A 20999-nucleotide genomic window follows, 5' to 3' on the forward strand; every position below is an offset into this window, starting at 1 on the left:
CCGCCAAGTCAATGCCGTCTCTTCGACTTGTTTTCACATACTCCACCTACTGTGAAAAATCTTCAAGTGGATCCCCACCGAAACTAGAAAATCTGTCACCCACGCCCTCGTCAGTAGTCGACTGGACTACAGCAATGCACTCTATGCTGAGTCCACCATCAAGCTCCAGAAATGACTCCAACGCATCCAGAACACCTCGGCCAGACTCATCCTCGACATCCCTCATCAAAACCACATCACCGAACACCTAAGAAACCTACACTGGCTCCCCATCAACAAGAGAATCACCTTCAAGCTCCTAATCCATGCATTCAAGGCCCTCCACAACATCGGTCCTGAATACATCAACCACTGTGTTAATTTCTACACCCCCTCCAGACAACTCCGCTCTACCGACCAAGCACTTGCAGTCATCCCCCGTATCAAGAAAAAAACAGCTGGAGGAAAATCCTTCTCCTATATGGCAGCAAGGTCATAGAACTCCCTCCCGTTGCACCTCAGACAATCCACCTCCCTTACAAACTTCAGGAAGGACCTCAAGACCTGGCTCTTCGACTGAATCGTCTTCCCTTATCCCCCCTCTCCCCCCTCCCATAGCGCCTTGAGACCCTCACGGGTGATTAGTTTACGCTTTACAAGTACCCAATAGATAGATAGATAGATTTTTGTGACAAAAAAAAACACAAACATCTACAATTAACCCCACCGCCTCAAAAAAGGTCTATCTAAAAAAAAAACTACTCTAAAAAGGGCTCTTAAAAGGGCATTTGGCTGGGCATTGCCCTTAAAAGGGCATTTAGTTATTTTGCTGCCCAGGAAAACAATTATAAAAAAAAAACTAAAAATTGCCGCTAAACTTTAAAGATGGTAATCACCAAAGATGAATCCGGGTGGCAGCGCTCCATCTTCATCCAGACGGCTCTTCATCTTCATCCAGACGGCTCTTCATCTTCATCCAGGCGGTACTCCATCTTTATCCTGGCGGTGGTCTTCATCCATCTTCTTCTCTTCCTCCTGACGTCCTCTTCATGCGATCACCAGCTGCACACTGAATTTTGAATGTGCGGTACCCCATTTATATAGGGATACCCTTGCAGTCTTATTGACTGATTTTACATTTCACATTTTGCATTTTTACATTTCAAATTTAAATCAGCAAATAGAATGATAGCTTTTTCTATTGGCTGATTTAAATTTAAAATGTAAAATCAGCCAATAGGAATACAAAGGTACCCTTATATAAAAGGAGTGCCTGCATTCAAAATTCAGGGAGCGACTGGTGATTGCATGAAGAGGATGTCGTGCATGAAGATAAAAAGATGGATGAAGACTGCCGCCAGGATGAACGGATTCATCTTTGGCGCGTTTCATCTTCGGGGGTTGAGGGGGGGTTTTGGGGTTTTTTTTTTTAAGATTAGGGTTTTTATTTTTTATTTTTTCCTGGGCAGCAAAAGAACTAAGTGTCCTTTTAAGGCCATGCCAAGCCAAATGCTCTTTTAAGGGCACTTTTAGAGTAGTTTTTTTTAGATATACTTTTTTTTGGGGGGGTGGGGGTTAATTGTAGAGGTTTGTAGTTTTTTTTGCCACACAAACAGAGCTGACACTTTAGGACAATGCCCTACAAAATGTTCTTTTAAGGTCTATGGGGCTGAATTATCAAGCTCTGATAAGAAGTTATTTTATTTTTACTAATATAAGTTTTTTTTACATAATGTTAGGGTTTTTGTTTTGGTTTTTTTAAAATGTAAGGTTAGGTATTTTTTTACTTTTTCATGTAAGTCTATTTTTTATTTATTTTTTTTAAAGGTAGTTAGTTTTTTTTAAAGGTAAGATAGATTAGTCTTTTTCTGGGGTAACCTAGGGGGTGTTAGGTTAGGGGGTTAATAGTGTAGTAGGTTATTTTGCAATAGGGGGTGTGGCGGGTTAGGGATTAATAGTGTAGTGGGTTAAATTGCGATGGGGTTTTTGGTGGTTTAGTGTTTAATAGTATAGTGTGTTACTTTGCTATGGTGTTGAGACAGCTTAGGGGTTAATAGCATAGTTTAGTGCAACAGTTTCCTCTGGGCAAACTTTTTACGAGACCTTTAAGGTTGCATAAAAAGTTTGAGCAGTAGATGCAATTGCGTTTGAGCAATCATATTTACTTTCAACTTGTAATACGAGTGGACATCACTGCCCATAGAAAAAATGGGGAGTGAAATTGCGGTAATTTAAACAGCGCGCCACTTATAATATGTATTTGAGCATAAACAACACAGTGATCTTGCGATCGCGTTTACGCTCCTTGCGGCCTTCAATGGCTTAAAAATCCGCCTAGGAGCCTACCTAGGTTTAGCCTTCAACAAAGAATACCAAGAGAATAAAGCAAATTTAATTATATAAGTTCATTAGAACGTTGTTTAACGTTGCATGCTCTATCTGAATCATGAAAGTTCAATTTTGACTTTACTGTTTCTTTAAATTTATGTGAAATTATTTCTACCCTGGACTGTAACACATGGTTTAGGGGCAAAGCTTTATTAATAAAATATGGGGATGTTTGCAGACAAAATCTGAGTTCAACTTTTCAAACTGGAATAGAATTAAACTCTGTGAATTAAATGGATACTAAGCCCAAATTTTCATGATTAAGATAAAGCATGCAATTTTAAGCAACTTTCTAATTCCACCTATTATCAATTTTCTTTGTTCTCTTGCTATCTTTATTAGAAAAAAAGGCATCAAAGCTAAGGAGCCAGACAATTTTTGGTTCAGACCCTTGGACAGCACTTGCTTATTGGTGGGCACATTTAGCCACCAGCAAGCATAACCCAGGTTGTGAACCAAAAATGGGCTGGCTTCTAAACTTACATTCTTGCTTTTCAAATAAAGATAGCAAGAGAATAAAGAAAAATTGATAATAGGAGTAAATTAGAAAGTTGCTTAAAACTCCATGCCTTATCTGAATCATGAAAGAAAAAATCTGGGTTCAGTGTCCCTTTAAGGTTGATGTATTTGCAATTTGTTAAAAATATGTAAAATTTTAATTGTTATAGGTAATTACCTTTCAAACTGAATTTTATAAAATAAAATGTATCTTGTTAATTAAAGCAATGGCACCTGAGCATGTAATAATTTGGAATCAAAATACCAAATAGTTCATGTCTACCAACAATTTTAGTATGCAAAAAGGAAAGCAGCAAAATATTTTTCAAGTATTTTTTTTCATACCAATTTTATAATAATAAGCTTCAAACGTCATCAGTGGCATTTTATTGATAAATGTGAAATGTAGAATTTATCTTTAAGGAATATCAACGTCAAACAACATTACATGTTTAATTACAATGACTCTCCATATTAGTTATGCAAAAGAAGCTCTATTTTTATTTTAAAACTTTTGATAATGGATTATGGAGAAGAAACGTTATACTGGGTTAAACTGGCTAATAACAGAGAACACAGGAAATCATGCAAAATTATAACATACACATGTTTTGATATTTTTCATGAATTTAAGATTTGTGATAATAGCAGGTACTGCAGTGACAGTCTGTGTGGTTTTCAATCTTCAAATTATCCATTACTGTAACCTGAAAATAAATACACATTAGTGTAAATTACTTTTATTATAGCATTTGGTTTCTTTTATTTTTCAACTGTTTAACAGTTAAACATATTAATAAAGCTTGTTTTATATATATATATATATATATATATATACATATATATATATACTATATCTATATATCTACATCTACCCATCTATATGTGTATATATATATATATATGTATATAAAGTTGTATGCAAAAGTTTTGGCACCACTGACAATTTCCATGATTTTAATTTATAAATAATTGGTTGTTTGGATCAGCAATTTCATTTTGATCTATTAAATAACTGAAGGACACAGTAATATTTCAGTAGTGAAATGAGGTTTATTCAATAAACAGAAAATGTGCAATATGCATCAAAACAAAATTAGACAGGTGCATAAATGTGGGCACCCTTGTCATTTTGTTAATTTGAATACCTGTAACTACCTAGCACTGATTAATTGGAACACACAATTGGTTTGGTGAGCCCATTAAGCCTTGAACGTCATAGACAGGTGCATCCAATCATGAGAAAAGGTTTTTAAGATGGCCAATTGCAGGTTGTTGTTTTCTTTTGACTCTCCTCTGAAGAGTGGCAACATGGGGGCCTCAAAACAACTCTCAAATGACCTGAAAACAAATATTGTTCAACATTATGGTTTGGGGGAAGGCTACAAAAAGCTATTGCAGAGATTTAAGCTGTCAGTGTCCACTGTGAGGAACATAGTCAGGAAATGGAAGACCACAGGCACAGTTCTTGTTAAGGCATTAGTGGCAGGCCAAGTAAAATATCGGAGAGGCAAAGGATGGTGAGAACGATCAAAAAAAAGGCCACAGACCACTTCCAAAGACCTACAACATCATCTTGCTGCAGATGGTGTCACTGTGTATCGCTCAACAATTCAGCGCACTTTGCACAAGAAGAAGCTGTATGGGAGAGTGATGCGGAAGAAGTCTTTTCTGCACAAACACCACAAACAGAGTCGCTTGAGGTTTGCAAATGCACATTTGGACAAGCCAGCTTCATTTTGTAAGAAGGTGCTATGGACTGATGAAACAAAGATTGAGTTATTTAGTCATAACAAGGGGTGTTATGCATGGCGGAAAAAGAACACAGTGTTCCAAGACAAACACCTGCTACCCACAGTAAAATTTGATGGATGTTCCATCATGCTGTTGGGCTGTGGGGCCAGTGTCGGTACTGGGAATCTTGTTAAAGTTGAGGGTCGCATGGATTCCACTCAATATCAGCAGATACTTGAGCATAATGTTGAGGATTTAGTCACAAAGTTGAAGTTACGCCGGGGCTGGATATTTCAACAACACAACGACCCAAAACACTGCTCAAAATCTACTCTGGCATTTATGCAGAGGAACAAGTACAATGTTCTGGAAAGGCCATCGCAGCCCCCAGACCTGAATATAATTGAAAATCTGTGGGGTGATTTGAAGCGGGCTGTCCATGCTCGGCAACCATCAAACCTAACTGAACTGGAGATGTTTTGCAAGGAGGAATGGTCCAAAATATGGTCATCCAGAATCCAGACACTCATTACAGGCTATAGGAAGCATCTAGAAGCTATTATTTCTGCTAAAGGAAGCTCTACTAAATATTGATGCAATATTTCTGTTGGGGTGCCCAAATTTATGCACCTGTCTAATTTTGTTTTGATGCATATTGCACATTTTCTGTTAATCCAATAAACCTTATTTCACTACTGAAATATTACTGTGTCCTTCAGTTATTTGATAGATCAAAATGAAATTGCTGATCCAAACACCCAATTATTTATAAATGAAAATCATGGAAATTGTCAGGGGTGCCTAAACTTTTGCATACGATTATAAATATATATATATATATATATATATATATATATATATACAGTATCTCACAAAAGTGAGTACACCCCTCACATTTTTGTAAATATTATAACTCAACACACAGCCATTAATGTCTAAACCGTAGGCAACAAAAGTGAGTACACCCCTAAGTGGAAATGTCCAAATTGGGCCCAATTAGCCATTTTCCCTCCCCAGTGTCATGTGATTCTATAGTGTTACAAGGTCTCAGGTGTGTTAAATTTGGTGTTATCGCTCTCACACTCTCTCATACTGGTCACTGGAAGTTCAACATGGCACCTCATGGCAAAGAACTCTCTGAGGATCTGAAAAAAAGAATTGTTGTTCTACATAAAGATGGCCTAGGCTATAAGAAGATTGCCAAGAACCTGAAACTGAGCTTCAGCATGGTGGGCAAGACAATACAGGGGTTTCACAGGACAGGTTCCACTCAGAACATGCCTCGTCATGGTCAACCAAAGAAGTTAAATGCACATGCTCAGCGTCATATCCAGAGGTTGTCTTTGGGAAATAGACGTATGAGTGCTGCCAGCATTGCTGCAGAGGTTGGAGTGGTGGTGGGGTCAGCCTGTCAGCGCTCAGACCATATGCAGCACACTGCATCAGATTGGTCAGCATGGCTGTCGTCCCAGGAAGCCTCTTCTAAATATGATGCACAAGAAAGCCCATAAACAGTTTGCTGAAGACAAACTGACTAAGGACATGGATTATTGAAACCATGTCCTGTGGTCTGATAAGATCAAGATAAACTTATTTGGTTCAGATGGTGTCAAGCGTGTGTGGCGGTAACCAGGTAAGGAGTACAAAGACAAGTGTGTCTTGCCTACAGTCAAGCATGGTGGTGGGATTGTTATGGTCTGGGCATGCATGAGTGCTGCCTGCACTGGGGAGCTACAGTTCATTGAGGGAACCATGAATGCCAACATGTACTGTGACATACTGAAGTAGAGCATAATCCCCTCCCTTCAGAGACTGGGCCGCAGGGCAGTATTCTAACATGATAATGACCCCAAACACACCTCCAAGATGACCACTGCCTTGCTAAGAAGCTGAGGGTAAAGGTGATGGACTGGCCAAGCATGTCTCCAGATCTAAATCCTATTGAGCATCTGTGGGGCATCCTCAAACGGAAGTTGGGGAAGCGCTCCGTGATGTCCATGGAGGAGTGGAATAGGATTCCAGTGGCAACCTTTGAAGCTCTGGTGAACTCCATGCCCAAGAGGGTTAAGGCAGTGCTGCAAATTAATGGTGGCCACACAAAATATTGACACTTTGGGCTCAATTTGGACATTTCCACTTAGGGGTGTACTCACTTTTGTCGCCAACAGTTTAGACATTAATGGCTGTGTGTTGAGTTATTTTTAGGGGACAGCAAATTTACACTGTTATACAGGCTATACGTTCACTACTTTACATTGTAGCAAAGTGTAATTTCTTCAGTGTTGTCACATGAAAAGATATAATAAAATATTTACAAAAATGTGAGGGGTGTTCTCACTTTTGTGAGATACTGTAAATATATATATATATATATATATATATATATATATATATATATATATAGTAAAAGATTTATTTATTTGAGAGCGCTATGACAGCACTGAATATGCACAAGATAATGTAAAAATTTTGGCAGTTGTGAAATTATCAGTTTAATAAAAAAAATTGAAATATCAGGGGAAAAAACTAATTTAATTCTTTAAATGTGTCACATACCAGATATTTTTGTTGTTTGTAATACTTTCAAGTTCTAATGTATTTACTTATAAATATCCATTTCAACAGCTATTTTTATAAACATGTGAAAATGCATATTTCCTTGCAAAAAGGGACTCAGATTGTTACATGTATTTAACTCATATAGTTTAGTGTACAAAGTTTTGTGTACACTATCTTTTTTCATTACTTGATGTTTTCAAGTGTGTTTGTGCCTGTGTATTTGTGTGTGTTTGAGTGTTTGTGGGTTTGTGCTTGGGTGTGTTTGTGTGTGTTTGTGTGTGAATGTGTGTATGTGTGTGCGTTTGTGCTTGTGTGTTTGAGTGTTTGTGCTTGTGTGTGTGTTTGTGTCTGTGTGTGTGTGTGTGTTAATTATTACTAATAGGGTAAATCTTTAACAATTGAAAATGTGCAAGTTTAAATAAAATCAAATAAAATGGATTAGCTTAACGAGACAGATGTTTCATGTATAGAAATAAAGACACTACAAGCTTTTAGTGTGAGGAATCATGTTTGACTATAGAACTACATCCAGTTCAGAGGTAGGAACAGGAAACAGGAAGTATAAGGCAATGTAATGTTACCATAAACAAACAGAGTCACATTATTTGCATAATAACTCCATAACAACAGAAGTATTAAAAAAAAATTTGAAATCCCTTAAAATTATTTTTGTGTGTGGAGATCAGCTCACTGTCATCCATACTCATTTATAGTAGTAGAATAAAGTGGTACTTTCCCATTCTTTGTATTCCTGCAAATTTAACTGTATGGTGACATCATTACCTAATTCATGAAAAAGTCACAAGCAATGTCCACAGTCAGAGAATTTATTTCAACCTCCATACCATTTAGAGGAGCCTAAGAAGCAGTGGATCAAAGTAATAATTGAACACTAGCTACCAAGGAGTTTAAGCTAGGGTAATATCTCGATCAGAACTGTTATCAACCCTAGTATGACCTATGGTAACATGAGATCCTTTATTTGAAAGAGCAGAGGAACTTATTTTGAAGGAGGATGTAGGTGTTCACCATGAGAAATGATAATCCCCTGAAACAATAGAGAACAAGTTATTGACCAATAATAAATTTTTAAAGCACACGGTGTGCTATCAATATCTCGGGCCCACAATCTGGTATTACAAGTCCAAGGTAAAAGAATTACCAGATAATAATTCATGTAGCCAACATCTTATCAAGTTGTGAGTTATGTGTTGTGTTCTAGTGCAACACATAACAGAGCTAAATTTAGAGACCTGAAGTAAAATGCTAATAAAAGTAAAAGTATAACAAAAATATATTAAAATAAAGTATCACACACACACACACACACATATATATATATATATATATATATATATATTTACATACAAATTAAGTGTAAAATATACATATATATATATATATATATATATATTTATTAAATAAATGTATGTGTATATATATATATATATATATATGTATGCACACTCTCAGGAGCGAACAACCAGCTCCCAGAAATGCTTTTCACAGAGTAGAACTTTCCTGTAGTATATCAGTCTGATCCCGCCTATTAAGGTCAGTTGAGTACCGAAATCCCAGGCAATTCCTCTCTGAACAAGCAGCATAGCAACCCCAAACGATTGTTTCGGCCCTCATTGGGCCTCATCAGTGATGTGCAGCCATGTTCCTTTAAGCACACTGGCACAGAGTCCATGACTGGTTGCCCATTTTTCCCTTAGGTAGACTTAATACACACAGAGAGAAGAGCACTCTCACTAACAAACAACCAGGTTAATAACTTGTTAGCCTAACCTATGGCAATTTACCACCTGGGAGCAGCCTCTTTTAGCCAAATAATGCTTTTAACAGATAACTTTCCTGAAGTATATTGGATATATATATATATATATATATATATATATATATATATATATATAATATATATAATATATATATATATATATATATATATATATATATATATAAATAAATAAGAATAAACCTTCAAGTTCCTAACTCCTTGCACTAAACGGATGTAGGTACTACGTCACACAGTACTTTGCTCAGCATACTGTTGTGACTTAGTACCTACATTCTACAATCTGGAGCAAGTTACAGTCCCGCCAGGGCCAGACTGAGAATAAAAAGCAGCCAATTCAATTTGATTGACAGACCCTGTTAGCGACCAATTAGCCATCAGTGAGCAGGGGGAGGCATTTCACAAGCATGTCTGGTGAAATGCTTATGCAATGATAAATGCGGACACCGTATGCTATTGCAAATCATGTCAGCTCGTGATAACACATGATAAATCAAGCCCATTGGATCAACCTTATAAAATGCATAACATATTCATTGCCATCATTATATGAATTATAATTATTATTATATTCTTTTTTTCCTTCATTTTTGATTTAAACAAATTGAAGCTGTATAATTTTTACTTTTTTAGTTCCCATTTTTGTAAACAAAAACATTTTAAAATGACACAAGTAGTGAATGCTATAAAAATCTGAAAGGCTTCCTACCCTTGTGGATGCCTTTGCCACGCAGCATGTTGCCTCTGATGTAATGTTCTTGGGGACCAGCATTGTTTTCTTTGATCTCACTGGTGTAGGATAAGCCCGAGAGAAGCAACATCCAGTACACTGGAAAATTGGGGCTTTTAAAAGCAACTTTGAAAAGTAATTATTTTCTTTCAGTTTGCACTCTGGACAACCTGTCAAACAACAAACATGTATTTGTTATTATAACTTTATTTAATAATAACTATGCAAAAGATGTTATTTTGTCCATAAAAGTTTATCCATAATATAAAATGGTAAATATATGCTGCTATAGCTGCCAACCTTAAACGGACATAAAACCCCAGAAATATATTTTATGATTCAGATAGAACATATCATTTTAAATAACTTTCCAATTTACTTCTATTATCACATTTTCTTCTTTTTATTGTTATCCTTTGTTGAAAAGCAGGAAGGTAAGCTCAGGAGTGTGCACATGTCCAGAGTCACCATCAGGGGGTGAATAGGGTGACTAGTGGGCCAGGGTGCCCCATGAGGCAAGCACAACTATTATTTAAAAAAACAAACTTTTTTTTTATTTTTTTTTAAACATTTTGGCAGCCACCTGAGGGCACTACAGCAGATTGCAGTTGAGTGTGGGAAATGTCATTACAAGGAGTAAAGCATTAGCATTTGAGAGGATTTCTGAGTGTGCACTAAACCACTATGCACAATGTGAGACAGACGTGGCACTTCAGTTTGTACAGTGTGTGCCAGAGTCAGACGGCAGATCACTTTCATTTGCAGATTAGGTAGGACTTACTTAGTAAATGTTTTTTATTTATTTGTGCAATTTCAGATTGTATCTTCAGTGTGGTAGTTGTGTGGTGGGACCAGGGGTCCATATTTGTTTAGCAATATGCAGCAGTGTATTTATGATTATTTGATAATGCTGTAGAAATTTTATATTTAAAACCATGCAGAAATGTTTCCTCCTCAATATACAAATTGTAGGTGCCCTTTTGGCAGATATGATTTTTTTTTATTTATATATATATATTTTAATTCCAGTTTACTGCCCCTTTATGCAAGGACTTTCCAGATGCCACAAGGCATTTTATCTAAGATTTTTACATCTGCATAAAATGTTATACTCAAAGGCTAAGATTGCTCTGTGTTTTGAAATGAGAAAGGTTAATTTAACACTGTTCAGTTTACACTACAACTGACTTAATTTTGAAATACATACACACAAGCCTAAATCCTGCATTTAACAAGATTTAATGGTATGAGACCTAGTGCCACAGTTTATGGTTCCACCAAGACCATATAGAGTACAGCATTTTCAAAATCCATAAGTACAGCTGACAGATGGGGACATGTGTACACCAGATTTGAAGTGGTGCTCTTGGTTAGGGAAAATGAGGGGGGGACCCCAAACATATGTCAATCTTTCAAAAGGACTTTTCTTCATCTACCCATTCTGACAGATCAATAATGTACAATTTTGAATTCACAGAAGTATTTTTGTTTGCACATTTACAAAAATGATTCTTTAAAAAGTGATCTCTTAATTTCTATTTTTTTTTAATCATGCATGCCACACACTGTTGATTTAGGAAATGGCAATTTGCAGAAATGTTACTTCCTGTGAGTGTTTCTGTGGGTGTGTCTGTGTTTATGTCTTTGTGCTTTTGTTGTTGTCTCTATCAGTGTGTGTTTTTTTTCTGTAGATCTCTCTGTGAGGGTTTGTGTGTCTGTCTTTGTGCATTTTCTGTGGATGTCTCTGTGAGGGTGTGTGTGTATGTTTGTCTTTGTGTATTTTCTGTTGGTGTCTGTGTGTGTGTGTGTATGACTTTGTGTGTTTTCTGAGGCTGTCTCTGTGGGTGTTTCCTTGGGTATATGTGCAAAGTTGTGTTTAAATTTTGTGTGTGTGTCCATTGTCTGTTCCTTTTTAGGACATTTGACCTTACTTCTGATTATTCACATCTTTCTACAGACTTTGAGACTAATGAGACCTTTCTGGAAGTCACCAATCCACCACATAACCTTTAAATTATTGTTTAGGCAGCTCAGGGCCCTTCCTTTCAGCCACTGCATGCTGTTGTCATCATTTAGTTGTCATCTTCCTTGAAAAAAAGATAATCAGAATTCCATATTTTGTTTTGTAAATCTCCTTTTTTGACAAAACTGTAGTCTACCTCATTACTTGTCAGGTCAATGCAGACAAGTGCTGAGTGTCTGTGTGGGTGTCTGTGTCTAAGATTGTTTGTGTGTGTCTGCTAGAGTGTCTATATGTGAATCCTTATGTGTGAGTGTGTGTTTCAGTGTATGAGTGTGTCTGTGTGTTTCTGTGTTTGTGTGCTACTACCTTTACAACATTTCCAAGTTTGACTACACTTAAGAATAAAGTGCATATACGTTGTAGTCACTTGGTCAAAAATTGCACATGTCAAAGGGGGGGCTGATCAATTGTTAAGTAAGGGGCCCCAAAAGTTCTAGTGGCGGCCCTGCACGTGTCTGCAGAACTATATGGCAGCAGTTTTGCAACAATGTTATACATTAGCAAGAGCACTAGATGGCAGCACTATTTCCTGTCATGTAATGCTCCAGACATGTGCACTCTACCTATCTAGCTATCTCTTCAACAAAGAATAACATGAGAATGATGCAAATTTGATAATTAAAAATAAATTGTGAACTTTTTTAAATTGTTTTCTCTATCTAAATCATGAAAGGAAAATGTTGGGTTTCACGTCCCTTTAAATAGCAATATTGTAATGTTACAGTATATTTTTCTTCAGTGCGTCAACTTGCTTCAGTTGAAGTGTTTCCCTCCTTAGTCAGATTGTTAAGATTAGGGTTTTTTCCTTTTAAGGCTTTTATTGTTTAGGATTTTTTTCCTAAAATAGCTGAAGCACTGTAAGACAATGCCCTTTATTAGGGCAAACTTTTTTTTAGATTAGGGTTTTATTTTTTGGGCAGCTAAAGAGCTGTGGACAATGCCTTACCAATTGCCCTTTTCAGGGCAATCTTTTTTTAGGATAGGGTTATTTTTTAGTTTAGGGTGTTTTTTTTACATTAGGCTTTTTTTGTGGGAGGGGGGTTGCTTTTATTGTAGCATACGGTTGTAGCATTTATTTGAAAAAGAGCTATATCACTTTAGGGTAATGCCCTACAAAAAGCCCTTCTAAGGGCTATTGTTATAGTAAGTTTTAGTGTTAGTTTAGTTTCTTTTATTTTGGGGTGTATTTTTTTTTGTAAAGGGGGCTTAGCTTTAGTGTAGGCATAACTGTGTTTTCTTATTTAATTTTGGCAGTGTTATTTTTTTTTTTTTATTTCTGTAATGTTAGGTTTTGTTATTTTTGTAACTTAGGGAGTTTTAGCTTAAAGGTGGGGTGTTAGTTGTTAGGTAGTTAAGTAGTGTAGGGGTAGTTTACGTTGGTGGGCTGTGGTGGTATAGGGGTTAATAGGTTAGGCAGTATTGTAAGTATAGAGGTTAAGTAGTTTAGGGGTTATTGCAGTGGACTATTGGCGTTATAAGGGTTAAGTAGAGTAGGGGGTTTGCGGTGGGCTATTAGCAGTTTAGGGGTTAATAGGTTAGGAAGCTTATTGTGGTGGGCTATTGTCGGTTTAGGGGTTAATATGTTAGGAAGTTTATTGAGGTGGGCTATTGGTGGTTTAGGGGTTAATATGTTAGGAAGTTTATTGAGGTGGGCTATTGGTGGTTTAGGGGTTAATAGGTTAGGTGATTTATTTCAGTCGGCTATTGCCATCTATTGTGATGTATAGTAAAACACCCCTCTGTAATGCTGCCTTTAAAGAGTAATGTAGGCACTTTTAAGTATTTCGCTGACATTCTTGACCACATCGGATCCCTTTCGAATATATTGCCGCCTCTCAGCACTTTCGATCATCGGGCCTATCATGAGTGTCAACTGAACTTAAACTCCCTGCTACTGTCAGTATATAACTGCTGCTGATGTGATTTACCTTTTTAGTTATGCTATAGTTATACAGGTTACCGTTCATATTCCCAGCATGCTGCCTGCCAGGCTTTCTTACTGCTAGTTGGCACCACATCTACATAGCCAACTAGCAGTAGAAATAGCAATAATATACATGCTGCTCTGTGTGATGATTTTGAGTAGATAGATGGACCTGCCACCTGCACTTATAAAAGACTCCCTACATTAGGATTACACACGTTCTGCACAAGCCTATGTATACACTGGTTGCTATGCCCCCCCAGCACTTGACCCCTGGTGCTACTGCACCTGCTGCACCAATGCTAGTTCCGTCACTGCTCACAATACTGAGTTACACAATTGTTTGAGAGATGGTGCCCCATAATAATACAAAAAGATTGTACATCCTGCAGCATTGTCATAGTGCCATTATATCAAGCTTACACAACAAGCTTTAAACAATGAATGTGCATTAAATGTAGTAATAAATGTTCTGCTTTGTCTTCCTACAAAGCATAAACTTACCTTGAACCACTGAATTTCCATCTGGAAAGGAATGAAGTACATGCATAAACACTGATAGCAAGGCCAGAATTACTGCTAAGTACTTTCCACAATAATCCATGATGTTTCTCTCTTAAAATAAATAAAAAAAAAAACAATAATTACCCGATGATACATTACACCATTTTTTAGTACACTTGTATTTTGTTATATACCAGATGTGTGTATGTTCCCTATGTAAAGACAATTTCAACTTTTTTAAGGGAAGCTTAAATCACTGTATATAACAATGGGTTATTGTTTTTTCTCTTTCCTGTCCATAATTTTGTAATTGCTCTTATTCCTCTTTTAGAAAAGTTAAGGACATAAAACAAATCTTGAAGTTCCAGTACATCATGGGTTAAGGAACCTGGTCATAAATGTTCATAGTTCAAAGATCTAAATGTTGGTTCATGTGATTTGTTTTTAAAACCACAGCTATTATTTCACTAATACATATGAGCAGATGTCTTCCAAAAAAATGGAAAATGATTTTGTCTATAAAGTGGCAGAATTCCCTAAACAATAATAGACAGTAACCACTTTCATTGTTATAAATAATATTAAGGACTGAATGGAGCATAAAATATCTAAGAGATAAATGGTTCCTTCATCGTAGTGTAGGTACCAACTGTTAGAATTATATCAAAGCTTCCACTGCCATCTTATGGAAGCAGAAAATATTTTTTATCTAATCAAAATGTACATAAGATAAAAAGGAAAATGTGCTTGTCTTCCACTACAGGCATTCATTTCATTGTACATGCAGAAAACTGAAGCTTCACCTCTGATGAGCTTTTTAAAATAAATAACAGCGTTTTTTTATAGTATATTTGCTTTCCAATAACTTCTCTGCCCCCAATAGCAAAAGGACCCTTGTTATGAATTACCACTCCATATAGATGTGCTTGATGCTTCACACATATAAAATAAGGGGCAGATATAATGCTCTTTACTGCGGTTATTCTAATCTACAAAGCCCACGCCTCTTATTTTCATACCTATCAGAGATTAATCATTATATTGTAAAAGATATGCATACAAAATACATGTTTGTTTTGCATTCCAGGGACAAACACCTTGAAAGATCTCATGTGTTTTATTGTATCTCCTCTGCTGTAAACAATTAGATGTGCGCCGCATTTATAAATAAGGACCTGCATGTATCAAGCTATCACTATGCAGCTTGTAGGAAGGTGAGGGTTCTAAATTCCACAGAATATCATTTAATCTCTCTGGGTGCAGTCTAAAATGTCCTAGAGACATCCAATGAGCAAATTTGGAACAGCATTTACATTTTGAATTAGAATATCCCTTGAAATTAAAAGCATAGATAAATAAATAATGAAAGTGCTCTGCAAAGTGTTTTATTTTGCACAGTTAAACCTTTTCTTGGGGAATTACATTATTAATTGAATTACCTTTAAGATGGTTTAGCATTGGTTCTGGTAATTTAATAAATTTCTTAAACAGATTTATTAAACAAACAAGCTGATTATATTATAAGATCCATTAATATCCTTACATGCTGAAAGGCAGCAAAGTTCCTTTAATTTATTGTGCAAGCACATTTTGCTGAAACATTTATTAACAAACTTACTAGAGTGATTTGTATTCTAAGGTGTATGAAAGTACAGTTTAATGTCTGTTTAAATAATTTACAAGTTACAAGCTTGTTTGTGAATGCCTATGATGTAATTACATCTGATACATCATGCATATGATGTCAATGATGTCATTACATCTGATACATCATGCATATGATGTCATTACATCATGCATATGATGTCATTACATCCGATACATCAATTACTCTTTCAATACATGTTCAAATATAAGACAGATAAATATTATCCTTATATTTCTTCATTCTCCGAGAATGTAGGTTCTCAGTTAGACTGATAAGAGTATCTTCACCCTCTGGCATTAAAGGCAAATTTCACTTGGGGTTAACTTAATTTTCAGCCCTGTAATGATTCCCCCAAGATGCATCTTATCAAAAAAGTTGTGGAAATTCACTGTGAGTAAAAAGCAGAAAGAGACTGGTTCCGTTCGTTTGAGACAATGTGCCACAAACAGAAATAAATCCTGCCCTATGTGGAGAGGAGTTTGATAGATAGCAACACCTCAAAAAGAGACAGATAAAGAACATAATAAAAAAAGTATATACTGTACAAGAATACATACGCATTAGATATTGATAAACTAAATGTGAAAATCTTTATAATCTAATATTAAGAAACAAAATGAATACATATACTTCATGCTCAATTAATAAAGATATAGGATAGTCAGAATTAAATTTCCATGATTTAGATGGAACATTTAATTTTAAGGCACTTTTATTTAAACTAATTTCTATTAATAAATTGATTTAGCTCTTTTGGTATACTTTGTTGAAATGAATATGTATGTATACTACACGAGTGGGAGCTAACTGGTTATTGGTGACTATACACATATGTCTCTTGTCATTGGCTCACAATGTTTCAGATAGCATCCAATAGTGCATTACGGCTCTAGAGCTGACTGTTAGTGGCTGCAGGAGTTATACACACAGTTATATGCAAGCAATAGTGCAAAAAAAATAATTTTATACTTGTATATCGCTTTAAGCAAGGGATTGTTATAGAGTGAACCTAAACTATTCTGTATCCCATATTTATGACAAAGCTATGGGTTATAAAAAAAAATATACTTTTATATGATGTTGCATGTAATTTTACAGCTTTCTTCACTGGTTAGATTATCTAAGATATATTTTGAATACTGCAAGATCCCTCACATAATTTCAGAAAGGCACATTTTATCTTACCAGCTGTTTAAACAGCTATGCAAGGTTCTGGGTGTGAAGGGGAGACACATACATTGTAATATAATGCTCAAAAGAAGCCCCTCGCCTTATTCATCAAACTTTCTACTATAAAAATAGAAACAGAAATTCATTTTTGAAGAAAATACTTGATTGAAATAGAGGAATGATTTTCCCTTGAGTATGATACAAAACTGAGATTTATTTTTTAAATGTTTTCATTTGGTACATCTAAAACAGGGCATTTTAAAATGCATTCCATGCATTTGTATTTTTTGTATGTTTGCGGGGCACGTTACTTTACGTTGTGGGACAGGTAAAACTGTGCACCCATAGAGCTGGGAGTTGTTAGTGATCTTATATTCAACAGACCTGCACTTTCTGTTAGTTTCAAAATCAAAACAGCTTTATTTAGCCAATTTGTTGATCAAATGGGCTATTTTAATATGCCTGAATAGCCTTTTTCAATGCATAACAGAAAATGTTTGATTTTAATATTCCATTTAATCAAGTTTATTTGATGACAACAGTGCTGCTAATGCCACTTTATATAACATTAATGCTTATATGAACAATGATTGATTAAATGCAAATATAGCAAAATCGATACAAAGTCATAGTTACCTTTATCTTGTACGAGTTCAAAGAAAAGGAGACAAGTATTTCCAGCAGTGGGAGAAGAATGACAACTTGAAATCCTGCTGTTCTGACTGTAACACTTTCCTTTTCTCCTTTTATACAACTAGCATCAATTGCATGGGATTTACCAGATAAGCCAGGGATCATTTAACCGTCTGCCTAGATGACGAGCACTGATTGATGTAATTACTTTCCCATCCATTTAATTATATTATGTTTTTAAATTCAGCACGCATTTGCCTATCTTAGAAAGTGTCCAGTATCAAGTTTACCTCTAAAACAGCAAAGTCAGAATTCATTATCAATATTATTACAGTTATTATGTTAAAATGTCCCTGTGCCTAAATCCCTTTTGCTTCCACGGATTTAGCCAAAGTAATTAAATTTGGCAAGCTGCATCATTAGTTTATCAGTATATTTGCATCCCACTGGTTTCCACGTCTTGTACGATTTTGGTGAATATAAAATTAATTTGATGCTTTGTTCAGTATGACTAAAAGAAAAAGCTGCAACATTTAATCAGTATACTGTAGCTATAAATTACTGCTATCTTATTATCTTTAAGTATATTTAAGCCTTAGAATCTTAGGGAAGTGAAAATTCAGGAAGACTGATATTTTCGTACATGTTATTCCATTGATAAAGAGACAACCTGTCAGATATTTGGTGGAAACGCTTTGACAAAGACACCATGATGGTTAAAGGGACACTGTACTCAAAACAAGTTAGGTCATTCATATAAAAGAGCAGCAAACATTAATCAATGAGTATTAGCAGGAAGTGCCTATTAGTCAATGAGCATCAGTATGAAGTTTCTATCACCTAAAGAGCAAGAGTAGAAAGTACATAACTGATACAGCTTTATTAGTTTAACCTCTGCGCTACTGTGAATTTAAAAAAAAAGCCCAAAATAATGAAGAATTTTTAGCATTTTTTAAATCACTCTATTTAAACAGAAATATAGCTTTTTTGTTTTAAATGTACCTATAAAAACTATATATATATTTTTTTTTTAGTAGACAACCTAAGGTATTGACCTAGACCCATTTTGGTATATTTCATGCTACCGTTTCACTGCCAAATGCGATCATATTAAACATTTTTTTTTTACTTTTTCACAAACTTTGGGTTTCTCACTGAAATTATTTATATACTGCTTGTGCAGTCATAACACAAATGGTTGCAAAAGCTTCTCGGGGATTCCCTTTGTTCAGAAATAGCAGACTTTGCCTTTTGGTCATTAGAAGGCCCCTAATTGGAGTTGCGCACACCACACTAAAAAAATGTCACCTACTTTTGAAACTTTTAATAGTACCTTAGCAAAAGTAAAATATAAAAACAAATCCTTAACATATCTGTATATTGTTGTTCTCAGCAGCCCCAAGACAGCAGTTATCAGGTAAAGCATACTGAAATAATATCACTGTTTAATTTCAGGCTGTGTAATATCTAGTGTGCTCTCTGGTGTCCTGCTATACAGATGCTACAGTAAAGGGTTAATAATTGAACCCTTGCTTGCATATTTTGGTACTTGCTGTAAAGGTAATCTTCCTATGTAATTATGTCCTTGAGAGTAAGGGAGGTGAAGAGGAGTTTGATGCTTTAACCTGCATTAAAGGGACAGTCTACACCAGAATTGATATTGTTTTAAAAGATAGATAATACCTTTATTACCCATTCCCTAGTTTTGCATAACCAACACAGTTATATAAATACACTTTTTACCTCTGTAATTATCTTGTATCTAAGCTTCTGCAAACTGCCCCCTTATTTTAGTTTTTTTGACAGACTTGCAATTTAACCAATCAATGCTGGCTCATAGGTAACGCCACGTGCGTGAGCACAGTGTTATCTATATGACACACATGAACTAACACCCTCTAGTGGTGAAAAACTGTCAAAATGTATTCACAAAAGAGGTGGACTTCACGGTCTAAGAAATTAGCATATGAACCTCCTAGGTTTAGCGTTCAACTAAGAATACCAAGAGAACAAAGCAAAATTGGTGATAAAAGTAAATTGGAAAATTGTTTATAATTACATGCCATATCAGAATCATGAAAGTTTATTTTGGACTAGACTGTCCCTTTAAAGGGATATAACAATGATCTAATACGTTAGAGATTTTTTTTATAATTGCACTATTACCTGGATATAACCATGTGTATAACCTTTGCAAAGTGATTCAACACAAAACTAAAGTCAGTGTCAGAGCTAGGGATGGGTGAATGTGTTTAGATTCAAATTCGAATGTTAGAACGAATGTTATAGTAGAAATTTGATTTACATAATCGAATGTTGATAAGAACGAATATTCTTAAAAATTCAATTATCGAATGTTATTTACAGTTTTTGAAAGTCACTTTCGAATTCGAATGTGACATTCAAATTCAAATATTACTTTTGAATTCGAATATCACATTCAAATTTGAATATTACATTTATAAAACACAGTTGTAAACTAGAAATACTATTTCTAATTTGAACGCTACATTCGAATTCGAATGTCACATTCGAATTCGAATATTACATTTATACAACACAGTTGTAGACTAGAAATACTATTTAGATTTTGAATGTAATATTCGAATTTGAATGTCACATATATAGACTAGAAATACTATTTCGAATTCGAATATTAGATTTATAAAACACAGTATTAGACTAGAAATACTATTTTGAATTTGAATGTTACATTTGAATTTTTCGAATGTTATTGAAAAATTCGAAAATGAAAATTTAAAAATGTTAGAATGTTATATAAACATTCGATTCGAACGAACGAATGTATCAAAATTTAGTTAAAATTTTGAATGTTTACAAACATTCGCCCATCCCTAGTCAGAGCAGCAATGAGTAGTGCATTGCTGTTGCTAAGATAATATAATAAACTTTTTAACAAAGTTTCTCAATAGAACAAAGTAGAATTGAATTAAAATGACATTCTCTATCTGATTTATTAAAGATTAATCTTTCCTGTCTCCTTAAGCAATCAGTATGGGGGTCAATCTGATCTGAGTGGGCAGAGCTATGTAAACCGTAATTGGGTGAAGCTCTACTGCAAAGTGTCCCTGGAAAATTTGTCTCAAATGCTGCACTATGAGATCTGTACCTAAACACTTATATAAAACTTATATGTGTGATATATAAAGAGTTTTCCCTTGTAAATTGCTTATTCTTAGAACAAAGAAGGTGATTTTTAATATAGAACTAAAGCAATTGTGTAACAAGTGAAATAGGACCTGATAATCTAAAGATGTCCTCTCTGGTTAGATCATCTAAGAAGTGTTATCAATGCTGCGAGGTCCCTCAAATAATTTTAAAAATACAGATTTTAGCTTGAGAGTTGTTTATCTCGCTGTGCATGATTCTGGTTGTGAAGGAGAGACATGC

The 20999-nt window shown here is 35.2% G+C and overlaps 1 protein-coding gene across 1 annotated transcript in view; it reads right to left on the minus strand.

The window, feature by feature from the left end:
• Positions 1-3237: 3237 nt before the first annotated feature.
• The window catches only part of CGA (glycoprotein hormones, alpha polypeptide), a 95185-nt gene continuing 77423 nt past the window's right edge, over positions 3238-20999 (minus strand). The window contains exons 3-5 of the mRNA XM_053710510.1: positions 14138-14248; positions 9666-9856; positions 3238-3572 (exon numbers count right to left, since the gene is read on the minus strand). Of these exons, the coding sequence (XP_053566485.1) occupies positions 3495-3572; positions 9666-9856; positions 14138-14237 (369 nt within the window). The 5' untranslated portion in view covers positions 14238-14248 and the 3' untranslated portion in view covers positions 3238-3494. The remainder of the gene's footprint in view (positions 3573-9665; positions 9857-14137; positions 14249-20999) is intronic.

The sequence above is a fragment of the Bombina bombina genome, chromosome 4 (genome assembly GCF_027579735.1).
Source record: "Bombina bombina isolate aBomBom1 chromosome 4, aBomBom1.pri, whole genome shotgun sequence".
Taxonomy (NCBI): domain Eukaryota; kingdom Metazoa; phylum Chordata; class Amphibia; order Anura; family Bombinatoridae; genus Bombina; species Bombina bombina.